The sequence below is a fragment of the Bos indicus x Bos taurus genome, chromosome 27 (genome assembly GCF_003369695.1).
Source record: "Bos indicus x Bos taurus breed Angus x Brahman F1 hybrid chromosome 27, Bos_hybrid_MaternalHap_v2.0, whole genome shotgun sequence".
In the NCBI taxonomy this organism is placed as follows: Eukaryota; Metazoa; Chordata; class Mammalia; order Artiodactyla; family Bovidae; genus Bos; species Bos indicus x Bos taurus.
In genome coordinates this window covers 26,679,654-26,700,982 of record NC_040102.1, presented here as the reverse complement: position 1 = coordinate 26,700,982, position 21,329 = coordinate 26,679,654, and the positions used below count along the sequence as shown (strand labels likewise).

The 21,329-nt window shown below is 39.2% G+C and overlaps 1 protein-coding gene across 8 annotated transcripts in view; it reads right to left on the bottom strand.

Annotated features, from left to right (window-relative positions):
- WRN (Werner syndrome RecQ like helicase) overlaps positions 1-21,329 on the bottom strand; it is a 126,363-nt gene that overhangs the window by 38,850 nt on the left and 66,184 nt on the right. For all 8 annotated transcript variants that reach the window (XR_003509020.1, XM_027529753.1, XM_027529750.1 and 5 more), the window contains 3 exons: positions 18,211-18,398; positions 7,774-7,948; positions 2,954-3,135 (listed from right to left, as the gene is read on the bottom strand). Coding sequence is in view for 7 of the 8 variants with exons in the window: in XM_027529753.1 (XP_027385554.1) it covers positions 2,954-3,135; positions 7,774-7,948; positions 18,211-18,398 (545 nt within the window). In the remaining variant the exon portion in view is untranslated. The remainder of the gene's footprint in view (positions 1-2,953; positions 3,136-7,773; positions 7,949-18,210; positions 18,399-21,329) is intronic.

Below are 21,329 nucleotides of genomic sequence, written 5' to 3'. Positions count from 1 at the left end.
TTCAAAAGAAAACAACAAAACCTACAAGATCTAGATGATAATACTTCTCATCAAAAGGGAACTGACTCACTCATATTTTGACTATACAACCTTCTGACTGATAAAAATACTGATAGAAGTACAATTCTTAAGGAAGATACCAAGAGGGAATCCAGTTAAGAGAATTCTGGCAAGTCTGAACACACAAATGACCTCTGATTCAAAAACTTCCTTATCCTTTGACACCACCAACCACCGTGCCCTTCCATGTAATTTCTCTAAAAAGTCTCTTCCAACAACCGACTCTAGTTCCTGGTTCAGCCATCCAATCTCATTCCTAGCTCCTGGGCTAAAATTCAGTCCCTATTTTGCAATGATTCGTTTGTTTAAGTCACCTCCTTTTCCTCAGAAACAGCAAAGGAAGCAAATGCCCACTCTGAGAACAAGATCCCTCATTTTTGGTTCCAGTGACCAATATTTAACACATCAGTTTTGCTAACAAATTGAAGGAAATAAAAGAACAAGTTTCTAACAACAAATCAAATGAATATTTGTTCTTCTTCTGGGACCATCAAAATAGTTAAAGTATAATATTCCACAGAATAAAAAGAAGTTGAAAAAGAATAAATATTCTGAAAGCAATACCCTAACTAGAAATCAGTTGGAGCCAGTGGAAGATTTATTAAACTGTGATTAATTTGCAAATTATTCCCTTTAAACAAAGATTACAGTAACTATCTGGGTTTTGACTGTTTCAAATAATGACTAGCAACTGTAGACACTGAGACTTTGCCAACGGTATGGCTTCTACGATAAAAAAATTTTAGTTGCATATTTACACTGATGACCAGACAAGTTTCTTCTCTTAGTCACAGGATTCTAGCATAAGACAGGCTCTAAACATTTCGTGAATTACAGTGATCTTTTCATTTGAAAATCAGCTATTCCACTTATTCTAAAACTCTCTTTTCTCTAATAGAAGAGGTTTGTCATAGGATAGCACAGATTTGGGCCTCGACCCTTGCTGAAATATTTTTTTATGCTGATTAACCCTATAGTTTTATTTCCTTTAGTATGGATACAAAGAACAACCTGTCTGTATTAAAGATTCAAGTATGGGTTTTCTGGCAACACTATTTGATTACTACTCACTGTTAAACTCTGTTAAATCTTAATGAGATAACCATTTAAAATATCTTTGAGACTCAGATAAACAGAAACTGTATCCACTGATGAACCCGCCAAGCCACAATACAAAACCTAAGTTGTTAAGTCTTCAGCATCTAACACAATGCACAAATAAAATCAGATCTGGTAGGAATCAACTTACATTTGATACAATCCCAAATGTTTTTAACAACCCCAAACTTAATAGTGGTATACAAAGCTGTGTTCTATCCCAATTACTTTAAATTAGTTTATAAAAAGCTTTACAAAGACACTAATGTCAAAAGCACAACCTTAAGAAACAAAAGCTACTGATACTCCTAAAAGGAGAGGCTTAAAATTTATAGCCAACATTCTTACCTAATTAATCCCTATTCTTCTCTCATACCTCAAGTTAACTCACTAGTTCCTCAAGGAAGCCTTACCCGATCTTTATAAGTGGGTAAACACACACCCAATATTACACTGGCTACTCAAGGCAAATTTCCTTCATAGCACGTAGTAGCTATACCATTACACGTATTTGCTCGATCCTTTCCAAAAGAACTTTTGGTTATTGAAATTTTCAAACACAAACAGAGCAGTAAAATGAACCCTATGTACCCACAGTTGTATGATTCTGTGATTAAGATCTGTCATTCCCATTATATAGTAAACTCTTAACAGGTACTATTTATCTGCTGCTACTCTGCTAAGTCGCTTCAGTCGTGTCCGACTCTGTGCGACCCCATAGACGGCAGCCCACCAAGCTTCCCTTTCCCTGGGATTCTCCAGGCAAGAACAACTGGAGTGGGTTGCCATTTCCTTCTCCAATATATGAAAGTGAAAAGTGAAAGTGAAGTCGCTCAGTCGTGTCCGACTCTAGCGACCCCATGGACTGCAGCCTACCAGGCTTCTCCGTCCATGGGATTTTCCAGGCAAAAGTACTGGAGTGGGTTGCCATTGCCTTCTCCAGTACTATTTATATCTGCTTTTATTTACCATTGGATACTCAGCACAGAGCATAATGCTTGGGACATAGTGTTAAAAAAAAACTGCAGAGCACTAAATAAAAATAAAAACTGTATTAGATAACCACTCTCACCATTATTAGCCCATAAAATGGGCTAATAAGTCCACCACATATGTGTTTCTTAACTTTTTTTCCCTATGGATAAAGGAATAAATTGGTAAATCCTGCCACTAAAATTCTGCAAGATGAAGTCTTCCTTTCAACATCAATCTCACAGAACATAAGTGCCAACAAAATACCTGTTTAGTATTTAAGTAGTAAGGCTTTCCTGCCTCTAAACACTAAGCACAATATATTTCCATGGCAGTCAGTCAGTACAGAGCAACATGATCACTCAGACGGGCAAGGACAGCGGACATGCTCTCACAGAACAAACAAAAGAAACAAAAATGGTAATTAGAGCCAAACTGGAATTGACAGAAGTCATTTGGAATAAGAACCATGGCAGCATGAGAAAACAAAAACAAAATAAATGGTATCTAAAGTAAATATGGCTGAAGACATATCAAAACTTGAGAGAACTGAAGAGAAAACCAAATCATCAACGAACAATATTTTGAAAGTGTTTCACAAGATCTACATTACATTCCCAGTATAGTGCTGGTTTAGTTAAATCTTCACAGTAAAACATGAATAGATGAAATTAGTTCATCGCGGTAACTCACCACAAATCTTCTTAAACATCTTGGGTTTTCTTTTGGTTTTAAATGCACTTACACATATTAGTTTCAATTTTGAATGTTGCCTCCAATACTTTAAGAAATCTGCAAGGGTGAAAGTAATGAATGTTTTTACCTATTTAGGTTCATGTCTGCTGGAGCCCAAAGAACGTGACAAGAACTTTGAAGTCCATCTCGGCCAGCTCTACCAATCTCCTGGTAATAGGATTCCATTTCCTTAGGAGCACCATAATGAATGACTTGGCGAATGTCAGCCTTATTAATGCCCATTCCAAAAGCTACGGTAGCTATGACACACTGAGAATAAATAACAACATAGTTAAACATTTAGCAGAATTAAAACATGTTTCCCTTTGGTAAGTACAATTAGTTCATTCATTACAGTCCCTGGCATGCTACTGAATTTAATATGAAAGTGAAATTAGAAAGATGGTAATGATAACCCTGTATGCAAGACAGCAAAAGAGACACAGATTTATAGAACAGTCTTTTGGACTCTGTGGGAGAGGGTGAGGGCGGGATGATATGCGAGAATGGCATTGAAACATGTAAATTATCATATGTGAAACGAATCGCCAGTCCAAGTTCAATGCATGAGACAGGGTGCTCGGGGCTGGTGCACTAGGATGACCCAGAGGGATGGGATGGGGAGGGAGGTGGGTTCAGGATGCGGAACACATGTATACCTGTGGCGGATTCATGTCAATGTATGGCAAAAACCACTACAATATTGTAAAGAAAATAAATAAATAAAACTGAAAAAAAAAAAGTGAAAGTGAAGTCACTCAGTCGTGTCTGACTCTACAACCCCATGGACTGTAGCCCGCCAGGCTCCTCCATCCATGGGATTTTCTAGGCAAGAATACTGTAGTGGGTTGCCATTTCCTTCTCCAGAGGCTCTTCCTGACCCAGGGATCAAACCCGGGTCTCCAGCATTGCAGGCAGACTCTTTACCGTCTGAGCCACCAGGGAATTTAATATAATTTTGACAAATCACTTACAGCTTAAGAGATTATCTGCCCAATTTAGATTTAGGACTGGTGACCATCAAATAGGATTTGTTCCCTCTCTACAAAAAGGAGCAAATATCATGGTTCTTCTGAATACATATAAATATAGGACACAAAAGAGACTCTTAAAATATATATTAAATGAGCCTTTGGGTTATTCTGAAGTTTCAACACTGCATCTCAATTTTTCTAGCAGTATTCTAAGGTAGAAAGACAGGTGTGGGGCATGTTCAGTTGTGTCCGATTCTTTGTGACCCCATGACTGTAGCCCACCAGGCTTCTCTGTCCATAGGATTCTTCAGGCAACAATTCTGGAGTGGGTAACCATTCCCTCCTCCAGAGGAGCTTCCCAACCCAGGGGTCGAACCCTGGGTCTCCTGCGTTACAGGAGGATTCTTTACCATCTGAGCCACCAGGGAAGCCTAAAGGTAAGAGGAAGCTGCTCATTAAAGAGATAGAATGAAATATGCATTTCTCTCTACAAATTTAAAAGGATAAAACTGGTATAACAGGAATGAACATACAGAGGTGAGATTTACATGACTAGGGGAGATTTTAGGCCAAAATTAGTGATAATTGTCAAAAAAAAAAACTAAATACATTTCTTGAAAGGTATTAATTAGAATACAAAAAAATGTACAAGTAACTCTAAATATACTACATGCCTTACACATAAAAAGCATTTATAAAGAATACATGAACATAATATTTGGGTATATTGATCGAATCAAAATTATGATATAAATATATTGGGAAAAGAGGGGGTAGAAACTTGTAGACGCGATGAGAAGGGCAGGAAGGGATGTCAAAGAGCTATGCGTTCACCTTTCATAGTGGGGAATTGAGAGATAATGCCTAAATCTAACAGGCAAATAATAAGTACACTAAGTAGGAGCAGTATAAGCAAATTATTTCAAGATACAGTGGCAAACACCAAAGGAATAAGCTCAAAAAGCTGAGAGCAGGAGAAAGAAGCAGGAAGGAATGATGACTTGTGCTTTTCATTTTAAACACCAGAAAACTACTTAGTTTGTTAAACTATGTGTGTGTATAAGTGGTAAATATTAAAGTGCCATTTGAAACAAAAACGTGTTAAGATGTACCAAGAGTAGAAAAAAAAGAAGGAAGGAAGGACAAATAAAGGGAAGTATGAGAAATATGAGAGAAAAATAAACATAGGAATGGAAATAATATTAAGAAAAAGCTTTGTGTGAATACAACGAGTCAGTTTTGCTATATTTGAGTAAAAAAGCAATCTAATAATAATTCCAATATTTATTTTTTAAATGTTATTTCTTATTCAATTTTTCCAACTTTATTGATATAACTGAATTATAACATTGTGTAAGTTTACCATATATAACATGATTTGATATACATATATATTGTGACGTGATCGATAACCTCAGTAAGGTTAATACCTCCATCACCTCACATGATTACTGTGTGTATATGTATGTGTGTCTGTGTGTTTGTATGATGAAAATTTTTAAGATCTAATTTTTTTCATGATATTGTCTTTAAAAGAGATTAACCTATTCTACAGATATGATTTTCAAAATATCGTTATAACCTCTCAGGTGTAAATGAAAATACTTTATCAAATAATTTACTCATAACCTCATCCCAAAAAGGAAAGGGATTTAAGCCATCTAGAAAAGGCAAATAAAATACAAAGGACATAAAATTAAAAGTCAGGATTAAAAGACTGATCACAGACTCAAAACACAAATCTACATCCAAATGTGGTTAGATTTCATCATGAAAAATAGGAAAGAAAAAAATCTTAGTCTTCCTCGTGTCCCTGGGAGATGTTTCTATCTAAATAAATAATTAGTAATAATACAACAAGACAGAAAAACCACTGGTCAATTATTGACTCAAAGATCAATTGTTAAGATTTAGTAAGCAGCAGCTAATGAACTTTATCTGATAATTTTCAAGCTTCAGAGCTAATAGAATAAACATACAAGCATTTAAGAATTTGGATAAAACCTCTATTCCAGGCAGCTGTGATAGCTGTTCTTGCCTTTGGAAAGAAGAGGAAGAAAGAAACAGATGCCTTCAGGCAGATATGCGCTGCATGACAATGTACAGTGAGCTGCATATGCAGAGTTCTAGATTCGTAGGAAATGGATGATCTATTGGACAGAAAATGCAAAACAGAAGTTAAGTTCCTCTCAATTTGAGATGGGGACTATTCCAGGAGTATATTGACAGGGGGTGGATATGTTGATAGTGTTGATTTAAACCTACTTACATGTTTGACTTGAAATCATTCAAAATAATCTGTGTGACACCCGCTGAACCAGGATTCTAACCATAAGAAATCTCAGCTGCAGCACTTCTTGTGAACTTCATCAATACCTTTCTTCTCTCCTTCAGACCAATCCTACTTAGTGCTCCCAGTCTAGTGTTTCTATAATACTATTATCTTGCTCAAAAACAGAGCAGTATGTCACAGTGGTTTTCAAGTTTTGTTTGGCAGAATTCTGAAGATTCTAAGACAACCCCCAAGACACTGACATGGAGACAGGGACGTTCCTGGACTTGATTCTCCATCACATCAACTTCAACAAGGCCATTCTACTTTAATCTGCTTTACCTGTCAGATGGAATGTCATTTACATAAAAAGTCCTACAGCTTATCTGGAAAAAATAAGGGAACTTCATACCAACTCCAGCTTGCCTCTCTGCAAGTTTTAAGATCCTCTCTAACCTGGCCAAACAACCAATTCAACTCTCTTCCTAAGTCTTCACCAGATCCTGCCATTTTACCTATACTCTGCGTCCTCCTACTCCATACTTCCCTTTTCTCCAACCATTGCAAGCTACTCACAATTCCTTGAACCCAGGATGCTCTCTTATACCAAAGTGCCTTGCACATATCAGTCCTTCTTTCAGGAGTTGTATAATCAATTCCTTATCCTTCATCACCCTCTAGCCATGCATACCTGATGAACTTCTATTCACTTGTTCAGATTCTACTCAAACTGCTTATTCCTGGGTGTACAACTCCATTTGACAATCTATCTTAACAGCTAGTGTTCCCTCCTCTGTGAACCTAAATACCATTCTATGTACAGGCTGCCATTTATACTTGCCTGCAACAGTTTTCTTACCTATCTATCTCCCATATTCTACACCAATTCTATCAGAGTGACTGCTTTATGCTCATCAAAACGGTACTCAAATCTATATGCATGAATGAATCACATGGATGTACACCTAAAATTTTTTAATACACATTGCTGTTTTTCCATTTTTGTGCTCGTGCTCAGTCATGTTGAACTCGACCCCATGGCTCCTCTGTCCATGGAATCTTCCAGGCAACAATACTGGAGTGGGTTGCCATTTCCTACTCCAGGGGATCTTCCCAACCCAGGGATCGAACCCGCATCTCTTACGTCTCCTGCACTGGCAGGGGGATTCTTTACCACTGCAATTTTAAACAAATAATATTTCAGGATTAAATTATGAAGTTCAATTCCAACTTTAAAGAAATTTTTGTTTAATTTTTAATATAGTTGACTTACAATGTTTTTTTTTTATAATGTATTAGTTTCTGCTGTACAGTAAAGTGAATCAGGTATACATATATCCACTCTTTTTTAGATTCCATTCCCATATAGGTCATTACAGAGTACTGAATAGTTACTTGTGCTGTACCATAGGTTCCTATTAGTTCCTATTTTATATATAGTATGTATACCTGAAATTAACAATACATTGTAAATCAACTATAAGATACACTTTAAAAAAAATTAATTAGAAAACAAAAAACATTATCCCTCCATGGAGGGGCAGGGGCAAGGAAGTTGGGGAACACAACAAAGATATTCAATAAAGACTTCATAAATAGCTATTATAGAAATATCTGTTTCCAGTATGGGGAAAAGACAGTCATGATGATCCATCTTCACACCTGAATTTCATCTCTCATGAACCTATGATGAACTTGCTTCCGTAAGTTAATACTCAGTCCTGCATGGTATGTTCCACAGGCTAACTTCAGTTTTTTAAGTTCAGCTGTAACTTGCTCTGTCATTTTTCTGGAAGGACAATAGATGATAGTTGGACCTTCAAATTCCCAAGCAGAACTAAAGAAAAAGAAAAGCAAAAGGACAAATATATATATATATGTTGGAGTTTTACATGATTTAATTTCCCCTTCTTTTTAAATTTTTAATTTAATTTCATTTTTAAATTTTAATTTACATTTTCCTTTTAGTAAAAAACTGAAAGGAGAAAGCATATAAAAAACAATGATATATTTAACAAAAATCTAAAACATTTTGGACACTCAGATGTGGAAATAAATTATGTTAAACACAAATACCACTGACTTCAGTTTTTTGTTCAAATTAAAACCAGAGACAGGTTTATTTATTGAAGCACAAGCCTTGCTAAAAACCGGCAAACTAATGGAAATACAATTACCATCCTTTTGGAAATGCAGAACTCTGGTTTAACAATTACTCTTCATTTACACAGGAAATGTAATATTTACATAGAAGAATAAAATTTTTACATTATTCTTATCTCTCTTATGATTGTAAAATTCAATTTCTACATGTTAACCAAAAAAGCAAGAACTTTCATGTAATAATAAAAGATCATTTATATAGTTCAAAGAAGCATTTATTGGTAATCTTAAGGCTATGTTATAGAAAATAACATGTTAGCCTATTTTAGAAACCTGCACTTATTAAAAGTTTAAATGATGATTTTGTAGAATATTTAATTCCTCAATATATTCATTTACATAAATACATTCATTTATGCTGACCCAACGAATATAAAAAGAACATACCCCTTAGATTTAGAAAGTTATTTTATTTAATTTTTAATGCATATAACCTGTGATACAATTTTAATTTTAGGAATCTATTTTGCAAATATACTTAAAGATCAGCCAAAAGATACATACAAATATTCATGGCAAAACTATGATAATGAAAAATTATCTAAATGTTCATGATCATACACATTCATACTATGAAAGTGAATCAAATATTTAAAAAGTAAATGTATAAAAACCTTTAAGAAGGACTATGGTAAAAATCATTGAAAACTTAGAAAAATAATGCAGCAATTTTACTCTAAGAGTCTTAACTAAATCATCTACCCAAAGTAATTTTTGAGAGTGACCAAATGGGCTTCCATGTCAAAATTTCACTCCATGGAGTGAAAAAAAAAATGCAAATTATCTTTTTAATGTACAAGAATCTCATTAAAAAAATATTTTTCAAAGAAGGAAGAACTGTGCACCAAAACGTGAATACTGTAACATCTTAAAACATAAAGGCCTAATTTAAGAAAACACAATATACAGAAAGATAACAGAGATACAAAAAGGAGGAAAATTGCAGACAAAATGGACATACTACAACACCATTTCTGTGGCAAGCTAACAACAACAACAATTGAGAGCACATATTTGCATAGTCTAAGACAAAGAACAGAACCTATAAAGCTAAATGCAAAAATGTCAGCAGTGAAAACTGAGAAATGGGATTGGAGAATCTAAGTACTCTTCAGTTTACATGCATCTGTACTGTTCAAAATGATACTAACAATATGGATCGCTTTTTACATAAAAAAAAAGTAGAAAATATGAAAATTTGAATTTATAGAACCGAAAAATCAAAGCAGTGAACATTCCTATTGACTACATCAGTGAAATGACTGGAAGAAGGGCCTTGGTCTTTGTCTTTTCTGCCAAAAGAATTCATAAGAGACGAGCATTTATTGGAGGCAAAGCACGTGTGGAAGAAAACAAAGGCAAACTCATAGAGTGAGCTGCACCCAATAGGGAGGCTTAGATTGCTTATATGAGGGCACTCTTCAGGTTATGTCTGGCCAGTCATCTTGCTTGTTCCCATATTTGGCCTGTCTCGGGGTTCTTCCTTGGTCAGCTCGAAGGTTTTTGGGAGGTTGGCAGGACATATTATGGGCTGGCATCTCTTCCTTCCTTTTCCCCTCCCCTAGAGTTGCATTATTCAGAATTCCTTAGAGGACAACGAGGACATTCTCTGCACATGTCGGGATGACCACAGCAAGAGGAAATTGTGGTCTCAGGGCCCAGTGCTCCTGATGGCATCTTCTCTCAAAGTGTAAACTGGAGACTTTGCAGCAGCTCAGCCTGGGGCCCGCCTATTGCCTACCTCACATCCCTTCTGAGATTCCTGGACCCCAGGGAATTTTTATTGGGAGGATGCAGGGCAAAGGTCCACCTTCTGTAGCTTCTTCAGGCTGGCATTGGGCTCGTGGGCCACAGAACTCTCATCCTGCCTTGCCACGGAGCCCCAGGGAGACCTCTGCTGTTGGTCCAGAAGAATCTGCCTCAGGGAGTGGCTAGAACCCCTGAATAACCATCATCTTGACATGGAACTGCTGCCACCTCGAAGAAATAAACTTAACATACCAGATGCGTGGCTTTTGTCAACTGGGAAGACTCAGAGCAGGAGCTCTGATGGATCTTCCCAGCCCAGGAATCGAGCCTGCATCTCTTATGTCTCCTACATTGGCAGGTGGGTTCTTTACTACTAGCGCCACCTGGGAAGCCCAAGGTATAGAGATGTCCTTTTGTCTTTGGAATATTTAGGCCTGCTGCTGCTGCTGCTGCTAAGTCATTTCAGTTGTGTCCGACTCTGTGCGACCCCATAGACGGCAGCCCACCAGGCTCCCCCATCCCTGGGATTCTCCAAGCAAGAACACTAGAGTGGAATGCCATTTCCTTCTCCAATGCATGAAAGTGAAAAGTGAAAGTGAAGTTGCTCAGTCGTGTCTGACCCTCAGTGACCCCATGGACTGCAGCCTTCCTAATACAGATTATTTTCTATGGATCCCATGTATTTAACTTGTTGCTTTGAGATCTGCGCCTTTTTCTGGGAGACCCTATAATCTCAAGTCCAAGGAAATTAAGAATTTCAATGGTGTTCTGATCTAAGGCCTCCATGGAGGGGCTACATATCAATATATCTACATACTGTAGAACAGGCCCTTCTTTTAGGCATATTTCCCCTAGTTTCTTTCCTAGGGCCTGGGCAAGCACGTGTGGGCTGTCTCAAAACCCCTAAAGCAACACTGCCCAGGTATATTGTTGCATCTGACCCAAGTGGGAGTTGGTCCACTCAAAGGCAAACTGATACTGTGAAGATGAACAGATACTGTGAAGATGAGAGATGAACTGGGATGCCAAAGAAGGCATCCTTGAGGCTGAGCACAGTAAAACATTTAGCATCCTGAGGGAGCTGGACTAAGATGCTATAAGGATTAATCATAAGGGGATGTACAGGAACCACTCTTATCATTTACTGCTCAGAGGCCATCCACCATGCTATATTCCTCATTTGTATTTAACAAAAAAAAAAGGTAGAGGGGGCGCTGCTCGGGACCTCCTAACCATAATACGGTCAGGGAACTCAGAAGGTCTCTCCCCATTAGTGGGGTAGGACACTCAGTGACAACCAAAAAGGCATGTGAGCCCACTTCAGTTCAGTTCAGTTGCTCAGTTGTGTCCAACTCTTTGCGACCTCATGACTGCAGCATGCCAGGCTTCCCTGTCCATCACCAACTCCTGGAGTTTGCTCAAGCTCATGTCCATCAAGTCCGTGATGCCATCCGACCACCTGATCCTCTGTTGTCCCCTTCTTCTGCCTTCAATCTTTCCCAGCATCAGGGTCTTTTCTAATGAGTTAGCTCCGCATCAGGTGGCCAAAGTATTGGCGCTTCAGCTTCAGCATCAGTCCTTCCAATGAATATTCAGGACTGATTTCCTTTAGGATTGACTGATTGGATCTCCTTGATCAGTCCAAGGGACTCTCAAGAGACTTCTCCAACACCACAGTTCAACATCAATTCTTTGACGCTCAGCCTTCTTTATGGTCCAACTCTCATATCCATATGTGACTACTGGAAAAACCACAGCTTTGACTATACAGACCTTTGATGGCAAAGTAATGTCTCTGCTTTTTAATATGCTGTCCAGCTTTTCTTCCAAGGAGCAAGTGACTTTTGATTTCATGACTGCAGTCACCATCTGCAGTGATTTTGGAGCCCAAGAAAATAAAGTCTCTCACTGTTTCCATTGTTTCCCCATCTATTTGCCATGAAGTGATGGGACCAGATGCCATGATCTTAGTTTTTTGAATGTTGAGTTTTAAGCCACCTTTTTCACTCTCCTCTTTCACTTTCAAGAGGCTCTTTAGTTCCTCTTCACTTTCTGCCATAAGGGTTGTATCATCTGCATATCTGAGGTTATTGATATTTCTCCCAGAAATCTTGATTCCAGCTTGTGCTTCATCCAGTCTGGTATTTCACATGATGTACTCTGCATGTAAGTTAAATAAGCAGGGTGACAATATATAGCCTTGATGTACTCCTTTCCCAATTTGGAACCACTCCGTTGTTTCATGTCCAGTTCTAACTGTTGCTTCTTGATCTGAATACAGATTTCTCAGGAGGCAGGTCAGGTGGTCTGGTATTCCCATCTCTTGAAGAATTTTCCACAGTTTGTTATGATCCATGCAGTCAAAGGCTTTGGCGTAGTCTTTAAAGCAGAAGTACATGTTTTGCTGGAACTCTCCTGCTTTTTCTATGGTTCAACAGATGTTGGCAATTTGATCTCTGGTTTCTCTGCCTTTTCTAAATCCAGTTTGAACATCTATAAGTTCTCTGTTCATGTTTAACTGAAGCTTCACTTGGAGAATTTTGAGCATTACTTTGCTACCATGTGAGATGATGAGACCAAATACTGTTCAAACTGGCAAACATGATTCCAGTGAAGTAACAGATGTGAGGCTTTTCACTGACACCTGTCACTGTGCAGCTTTTAGAGAAAAAAGGTCCAGAGTAAGAAGTCAGGCGAGTCAGTGGCTTCTGTATCAATTAAAAAATCGATCTTTTTTCCGCCACATCAGAGATGACCCAGGTTCCTTGATGGAGATAGACATCTCAGGGCAGGTGTGGGGGAAGCTGCCGGGACACCTCAGGAGCCCAGCATGGTCATCTCAGAAGCAGGAGTCCCTCTTCCTCTTCAGGATCAAGCCTGTCTACAGACTGGGCATGGCCTAGGAGGCTCCTTCTGGCATCCACGGGCCCAGTGGTCAGTTGACTTGCCTTTGAAGCACTCCCCTGTGTGGGTCTAACCTCTGGACCGATGGTTGACACCTGCTGTCCCCTCTCAGTGGCCCTGAAGTTGCAAAGTGTGTCCGACAGCAACCGTTATCAGCTGAGCTTTGGCTCTGGCCTGCCTCAATTCACACTGAGTTCTTTTCTTCTCCTCAGCTTGATTTTTTACCCCAAAAGCCACCTCTAGCAGGTGGGGCATCAGGGTTTGTGGTCCTGATTGTAACATTTGAAGTTTTCGCCTATTGTCATAGGGGCGAACTGAATGATAAAAGGTAGTCCCAGTAGGGACTGACCCTCAGGAGTGGAGGTATCTATGTTAGTAAACGTTCTAAAAGCTTCCACAAGTTGTCCCCAAAAGAGGGCTGGATTTTCTTCTTTCTCTTGGGTCACTTCTTTGACCCTTTCATAGCTGACTGGTTTTCTAACGCATTCCTCATTCCTTCTAATAGGCACTGAATAATGTGGTTCCTGGCCCATCATCCCAAGAGGGACTCTGCATCCCCAGCATATCATAAACGCTGGGCTGGGCTCTGACAAGCTGCTCAGTGTGCCCCGAGGCTGCCGTCCAAACCCTCTGCTTCTCCTCACAGGTACAGCAGGTAGTCAGGATTAGTTGGATGTCCCTCCAAGGTAAACCAAATGCCAGGGTTAGGGCCTGAAATCCTTCAGTAAACCTACTAGGGTTTTCAGAAAACTGGCCCAGTCTTCGTTTGCACTCTGCTGAATCAGTTAAAGAGAAGGGCAGGCGCACTCAGACTGTGCTTTCGCCATTTGCTGCTTCCCTGGGAGGACACATTCTCCCTGATCCTGGGTGACTGGAAGGCCCACCTATGAAATACCTCAGTGGTGGGATTAGCTTTTTCATCCTGGGGTCACTTCAGTTCAGTTGCTTAGTCATGTCTGACTCTGTGACCCCATGTACCGCAGCATTCCAGGCCTCCCTGTCCATCACCAAATCCTGGAGTTTACCCAAACTCATGTCCATTGAGTCAGTGATGCCATCCAACCATCTCATCCTCTGTTATCCCCTTCTCCTCCTGCCCTCAATCTTTCCCAGCATCAGAGTCTTTTCAAATGAGTCAGTTCTTTCCATCAGGCAGCCAAAGTATTGGAGTTTCAGCTTCAATATCACTCCTTCCGACGAACACTCAGGATTGATCTCCTTTAGGATGGACTGGTTGGATCTTGCAGTCCAAGGGACTCTCAAGAGTTTTCTCCAATACCACAGTTCAAAAGCATCAATTTTTCAGCGCTCAGCTTTCTTTATAGTCCAACTGTCACATCCATACCTGACTACTGGAAAAACCATAGCTGTGCTAGACAGAACTTTGTTGGCAAAGTGTGGTACCAGTGTGTTTAGAGGTGAATAGGGAAGCGAGGTTTGGGATTTGCCAGGGGGGTCTGGAGAATCAGGGGTACTTGTAGGAATCAGAGAAGGCAATGGCAACCCACTCCAGTACTCTTGCCTGGAAAATCCCATGGATGGAGGAGCCTGGTGGGCTGCAGTCCATGGGGTCACTAAGAGTCAGACACGACTGAGTGACTTCACTTTCACTTTTCACTTTCATGCATTGGTGAAGGAAATGGCAACCCACTCCAGTGTTCTTGCCTGGAGAATCCCAGGGACGGGGGAGCCTGGTGGGCTGCCGTCTATGGGGTCGCACAGAGTTAGACATGACTGAAGCGACTTAGCAGCACAGTAGAATAGGAGAAGCTCAGTTTCCCCATTGAGAGTTGGGGGAAGTTAAATGAGGACCATCTAGAATGCTGGGAGAATTCTCTGGTTCCCCAGGCCTCTGAGCTGCACAGAGCGAGACTCCGGTAACGGGACATGAAGGCCTGGACGCAGGGAACCTCAGTCCATTGTTCCAACCTGCAGCAAGAACGATCCAATTGCAAGATGGTATGATAATTTACAGACACATTTTGGGGCCATCTTTCTCCATCACCCAAATTATATAAAAGCCAGGAAGTATTACAGAAAAACTTAAGTTTTTCTTTTCTTAGCCCATCTAATTTAAATAGCTTCCAGTTCTTAAGGAAACAGCCCAGAGGTGTTCCCTCTGACTTAGGAGGGGGTCCCCTCATGTTGAACAACCTGCAACCAAGAACAAAGAGGCTAACCTAGAAATGTAATCCGGCATCCTGGAAACATTTACCAGAAGGCTTTAATCTGGACTTCCCTGGTGGCTTAGATGGTAAAGCTTCTGCCTGCAATGCGGGAGACCTGGCTTCAATCTCCGGGTCAGGAAGATCCCCTGGAGAAGGAAATGGCAACTCACTCCAGTACTCCTGCCTGAAAATCCCATGGAATGAGGAGCCTGGTGGCGATAGCCCTTGGGTTGCAAACAGTCATGACTGAACAACTTCACTTTCTTTCTTTTAATCTAGAAGGGGTCCAAGGCGTCCCTGAGATCCCCAGCAACCCTGAATCAGATGTCTTTGGCTGAACTTAGTTCCCTGAATAGAGAAAAATGTTGCAGTTGCCAGGGACTCCCTGGGGAGGTTATTTTGATTGTACAGTCTTATGATTATTTTTCCAACACTGGGATGTATCCTCTGGGACCAGGCATCTCAAAGATTCAGGTGTGGCAGCATGGAATCAACCAGCCCAAAAAGGCTGTTGTTATTAACAGAAGCAAAGCTCGTGTGGAAGAGCACACGGGTGAACTCACAGAGTGAGTTGCACCCAACAGGCGTGGCATGGATCGCTCATATGGGGCAGTCTTCCCGGTTGTCTCTGGCCAATCATCTTGCTTGTGCCCATATCTGGCCTGACTCAGGGTCCTTCTCGGTGGGTGTGCACGATTCTCAGCAAAGATGGATTCCAGTGCAAAGGTTTCAGGGAGGTTGGCAGGACGTGTTACGGGCTGTCGCCTCCTCCATCCTTCGACCCCTCCCCTAGAGCTGTGTCATATGGAATTCCTTAGGGGACAGCTGAGGACTTTCTCTGCACATTGTGTCAGGCTGAGAAATCCCCTTAACCATAAGAATGAGGAAACTGTGGTCACTGTCTCAGGGCCCAGTGCTCCTTCTGGCATCTTATCTCAAAGTGTCAGTGGGAGACTGGCTGCAGCTGCTCAGCCTGGGGTCTACCTATCTCCTACCTCACTATTACAAGAGGATTCATTACTTTGCCAAGAGGTTTACTAAAGACAGTTTTTTCCTCATAACAACTTTCTGAGAGGGGGAAAAAAAATCTATCCTCATGTAATCAAGTTAGATAGGTGAGACAGGCTTATTTAAATTAAACGCATCATGCATATAGAAAACAAATAAGGTAAGACTTTAAGAAACATGATGGCTCAACGAAGAGAAAAAATGTGAATACAGATAAACAAATAGTAGAATTAAATGAAAGGAAGAAAATGAAGATAACAGGTAACACCTTGAAGTCTTAACTTACCCTCCATCGCAGTGCTCATTAAGAGGAAAATTTTTTTCTTTTTTTCTTTGTTTCTGGCCAAGTCACATGGCGTGTGGGGTCTTAGTTACCCGACCAGGGACCAAACTCATGCTGCCTGCAGCAGAAGCATGGAGCCCTAACCACTGGACTGCCAGGGAATTTCCAAGAGGTAAACTTCTATTTGCCCAAGTTCTACAGAGAACATTCTGACTCTTCAAGGTTCCCTGCTACCACAACTCTTCTTGGAAGATGCAAAACAGGTGCAAAATCATTTCGGATTTGCTTTTAGAAAAACCAGTCATAGTCAGTTTCAAAATCTTTGGATGGTCTTAGGAAAGAGGGAGCCACAAAAAAAGGAACACCAAGACTCAGGGGATATGCTCTCAGGTGATACATCAACTGTATACAGATGCCTGAGGAGCAAGGAGGTCTGTTAAGAGAGGCTATATTAGTCTGAGCTAAAAAGTAATACAAACCTTCTCACCTCGTGAGAAGAAATCATTTATTTAAGATATGATAAGAAGACAATATAATCGCAGTGTCACAGTGTTGGGGGGGAAAAAGGCAAGCACAGTTTCAAAAAAGATAGGTTTCAAGCACCATAGAGCTTGAGAATACTATGGACTGAAAAGGATCAAGTATTAGGAAAGTAAATAAGGATCTGATTGTGGAGATGCTAACGTAAAATAAATAGCCTTCTCCAAGAGAACATTTTACCTTTAGGACAGAAAAGAAGTGTAGTACAATGTGTATTCACTTTGGAGAGATTCCCTAGAGCAGCCAGAACACTCAAAATACATTCATTACACGCGTGCTTTAACCTGAACACAGGACAGTCAAGCCAACAGTGAATTCTATATTTAAATTCACCCTAAAAGACCTTAAGAGTTACTTTAGGGTTTCCTAACCTAGGATCAATCTTCTTTTTATTACTTCCTGAGAAGGAAAATACTAACAATGTTCTTTAAATTCTATTTTCCTAGATTTGCTTTGTATTTGTATGGATAGGACAATTATTTCCATTTACTCTAACTTCACATTTCATAATGCGAAAATTGTAAGTTTTTCACTGAGAAAACAGATCAGAGAAGCTTTCTTAGCATACACATAAAATGTCCAAAAACAAAATAAACAGGAAGAAGTGCTAGTGACAGTTTCTACATCAGTAAAATGAAAATAATATGTAGCTTACAGAACAGTTATAAAAATCAAACTAGATCATTTACCTGAAGCACCTAGAATACTACTTGATACATGATATGGGCTCAAAAAGTATTTAAATTCCTTAAAACTCAAGTTAGTCGTATAACTAGTGAACTGGGCAGAATTCAGATAAAAGACTCATTTGCTTTTTTTGTAAATTTGTCACTTATTAAGAGTGTAGTGAAAGTCACTCAGTTGTGTCCGACTCTTTGCAACCCTGTGGACTATAGGGTCCATGGAATTCTCCAGACCAGAATACTGGAGTGGGTAGCCTTTCCCTTCTCCAGGAGATCTTCCCAACCCAGGATCAAACCCAGGTCTCCAACCCAGGTCCAACCTGCAATCCATTGCAGGCGGATTCTATACCAGCTGAGCTACCAGGGAAGCTCATTAAGAGTGTATGTCCTCTTCAAATAACAGCATGGAGTATAAAAACATAAGAAAAATTAGTTTCTCCCTTCCTTAGTCACTGATTATATAACATCACACTTGAACTGAAGCTAAGTAGAATTTCAAATATGTTAAATATACATTCCAAAGAGATAAGTTTTAAAAATAAAATAATTTTTTATAAAGAACAAAATAGTTACCAAAATTTATCAACCATGAAATGCTCACCTTGACTTACAGACAAGAAACTGCTTCAGATCCTGGAGGATGTCTCCTGTTTTTCGTCCAACTTCTAAATACAAGTTTGGTCGATCAAAACCAGTACAGGTTATCTGAGGATCCTTCAGGTTTAAGCAACATACAATGTCTTCTCGGACTGAAGAACCTGCCGTAGCAGTCAGTGCAACAATTGGAACCTGAAACAAGGAAAAGGGATTTTTAACAAAGGAGAGAGGTTGTTAATTCCCAACATTTCTATTGCCTTCTTAGAAAGACACTGGAAGACAATTACAGGAAGAATAGAGAACAGTGATAAAAATGAAACTTTAAAATTATTCTTTCAAAGAAGAAGAAAAACACTTTCTTCTTGTTTCTCAGCCTTCTAAGAAATCATTCAAACACTAAACTCATAAGATTTCTAAATGCAATTTCTATCTAAAGTTAAATCCACTTATTAGCTATCTACCTCTCCATTTATTACTTATACATTTATTACAGTGCCGGGACAAATGAGGGGTAAGTTACGTCTTATCTTTGATAATCTATAATTCATAAATTATAAACCCTGCACTCACTGAAAATTTAGCCATACCGAGCCCAACCAAGGCTCTTGTTTTACTCCTATACTAACTACACTGGTATATGGCTTTTCAGATCTAAAATAATAGCTCTCAATTACCTGGATAACCTCTCAACAGTTTTAAATGGTTAATTGTGGCATACAATATAAAAGGAAAATGCAGAAAATAAGACATCTAGTATTAACTGATTCCTTGAGCAACCAAGTCATGTTCTATTTTCAGTACAGTAGACTTCTAGATTTAATTTTTTCATCACTATTATCACTGGGAGTATTAATCAACTATGCAATCATCTCATAATCAGAAAAACTCTTCCTATATAATTAGCTGCTTGATATCCAAGATTACAACTTTCTGAATACTTTTTGGCTTATTATAAAATATGGTAAATAATATGCTCATAACACAGCTCTTCAGATGCAATACATTTACCCTGCAAATCAGTTGAAGCAATTACTGTACATAAGTGAAAATTTAGGTACAATTTGTAAAAATGCAATTATAGAATTTGAAAAAAGATACAATTTATTAAAAACTGTAAACTACTTTTATAATCAATATAGCTTTATTAAACTGAAAACTATCTCAAAGTTCATGCAAGGAAAAATCAATTAAGTCTGGGAGCAGTTTTTAAATGGAAAAAAATGATAACCAAAATCAATGTGACCAGTTAACTGACATTTTGATATTCTCTAGCCTTAAATTCTGTGACATTATTAAAAAACACCCCAAATCAACTTAATTGATTTTTGGTTTACAATCAGACTATTCTCTGAATTTAGAGAGCATCTGCCTAATAACATATAGGAACAGGCCAATTTATAAAGAAACTAGTTTCTCTAATCAAGGCTTAATATATATGGCTTAATATATATGTATATACCTGCTATATATCTTTATAGCAAACAAAAATATCTGTATCAAAAATACGGCTGAGAATAAGGGAAGTTCAAACACTGAATTTTCCAGGACACGAACATTCTCACCTTACCACAATGAAGCATTTCCATCAGTTTAACTGTTACTCAAACAATTTATAAATGAACTAAAAAAATGCTTGGTATTTAACTGCATATACAGATAAATACAGACGTTTTCAGGATAGATAAGAGGGCCTGGTTCATTTCTATGCAGTATCACGAAAGAGCAGACAAGCAATGCTTTTGCGAAAAAAAGGAAACAAGCATGAACCTGACACGTGTTGAAGAAGTTAGTAGAAAAATCAGGCAAAATAGCAGCACAGTAGTATAAGAATCTGGCTCAGAAACAGCTGCCTCAGTTCAAAGCCAGCTTCGCCACTAACGGGATGTGAGATTTTGAGCTGCGTATTTTAGACACACTGGCTGCACTGGACAACGATGGAAGCCACGCCCCCTGAGGTGGGAGTGCTGAGTCGCCAGGGAATTCCCATGAGCTATTTACTTCATATTCTAAACGCTGGTTTCCTCATCTCTAAGATGGCTACAACAACAGCAACAACCTCAGAAAGTCACTGTGAAGAGCAAATGGGATAAAAGGTCTAATATGCGGAATATAACGGCACAGTACACAGAAGGCAAGTGACAAGTGTCAGCTATTACTGACATTATTATGGAACATCTGAAAAGAATTCTACACAAGAACTCCGGAGACACGGCCACTACTCTCAGATGTGCCACTCACTCTGGCAAGAGCTAACTTCTCTCGGCCTCAGTTTTTTCATCAAAATATGAGATGGAGAGGGCTACTGGATGTTAACCTCTCTTCTAACTTAAAAATTCCCATTTTGCCACGAGAAACTCCTTATTCTAGTGACCAGCTAACAGAGAAAATCACCATAAATGATTCATTCCTTTGCCGACATCCTAGAAAGGCACAGTTAAGAATGTTGCTTCCGTAACTTAGAAAACACAGTAAAGTAATGGAATGCACTAAATTTAAAGGAACAGTATTTACTTTCACTTCAGAAGTGAACAGAATGTTTTTGCTTAGAAACTCTGGTGCTTTATGATATTTAAAAGAAGTAAACTAGGGTAAAGCTTGAAAATAACACTCAAGTTGGCTACGAGAAAGATGTATCCATACATCCTGGTTTGCTGGGAAGCTCTCAGTTTATCTAGTCATCACAGCATATTTCTTCTAATTGGAGGCTAATTACTTTACAATACTGTAGTGGTTTTTGCCATACATTGACATGAATCAGCCATGGGTGTACATGTCTCCCCCATCCTGAACCCTCCTCCCACCTCCCTCCCCATCCCATGCCTCAGGGTTGTCCCAGTGCACCAGCTTTGAGTGCCCTGTTTTAAGCATCGAACTTGGACTGGTCATCTATTTCACATATGGTAATATACATGTTTCAATGCTATTCTCTCAAATCATCCCACCCTCGCCTTCTTCCATAGAGTCCAAAGTCTGTTCTTTATATTACAGCATAGTTCTTAACAGCTTCAACTTTTTAATTTTTAAAAGCAAACTGGTATGGTTGATAAATTACCTTGTCACTCAGTTTTATCAAGTTCACAACTCACGAGACTTGTTCTTTAAATTGGCAAATCTTGGTTTCTT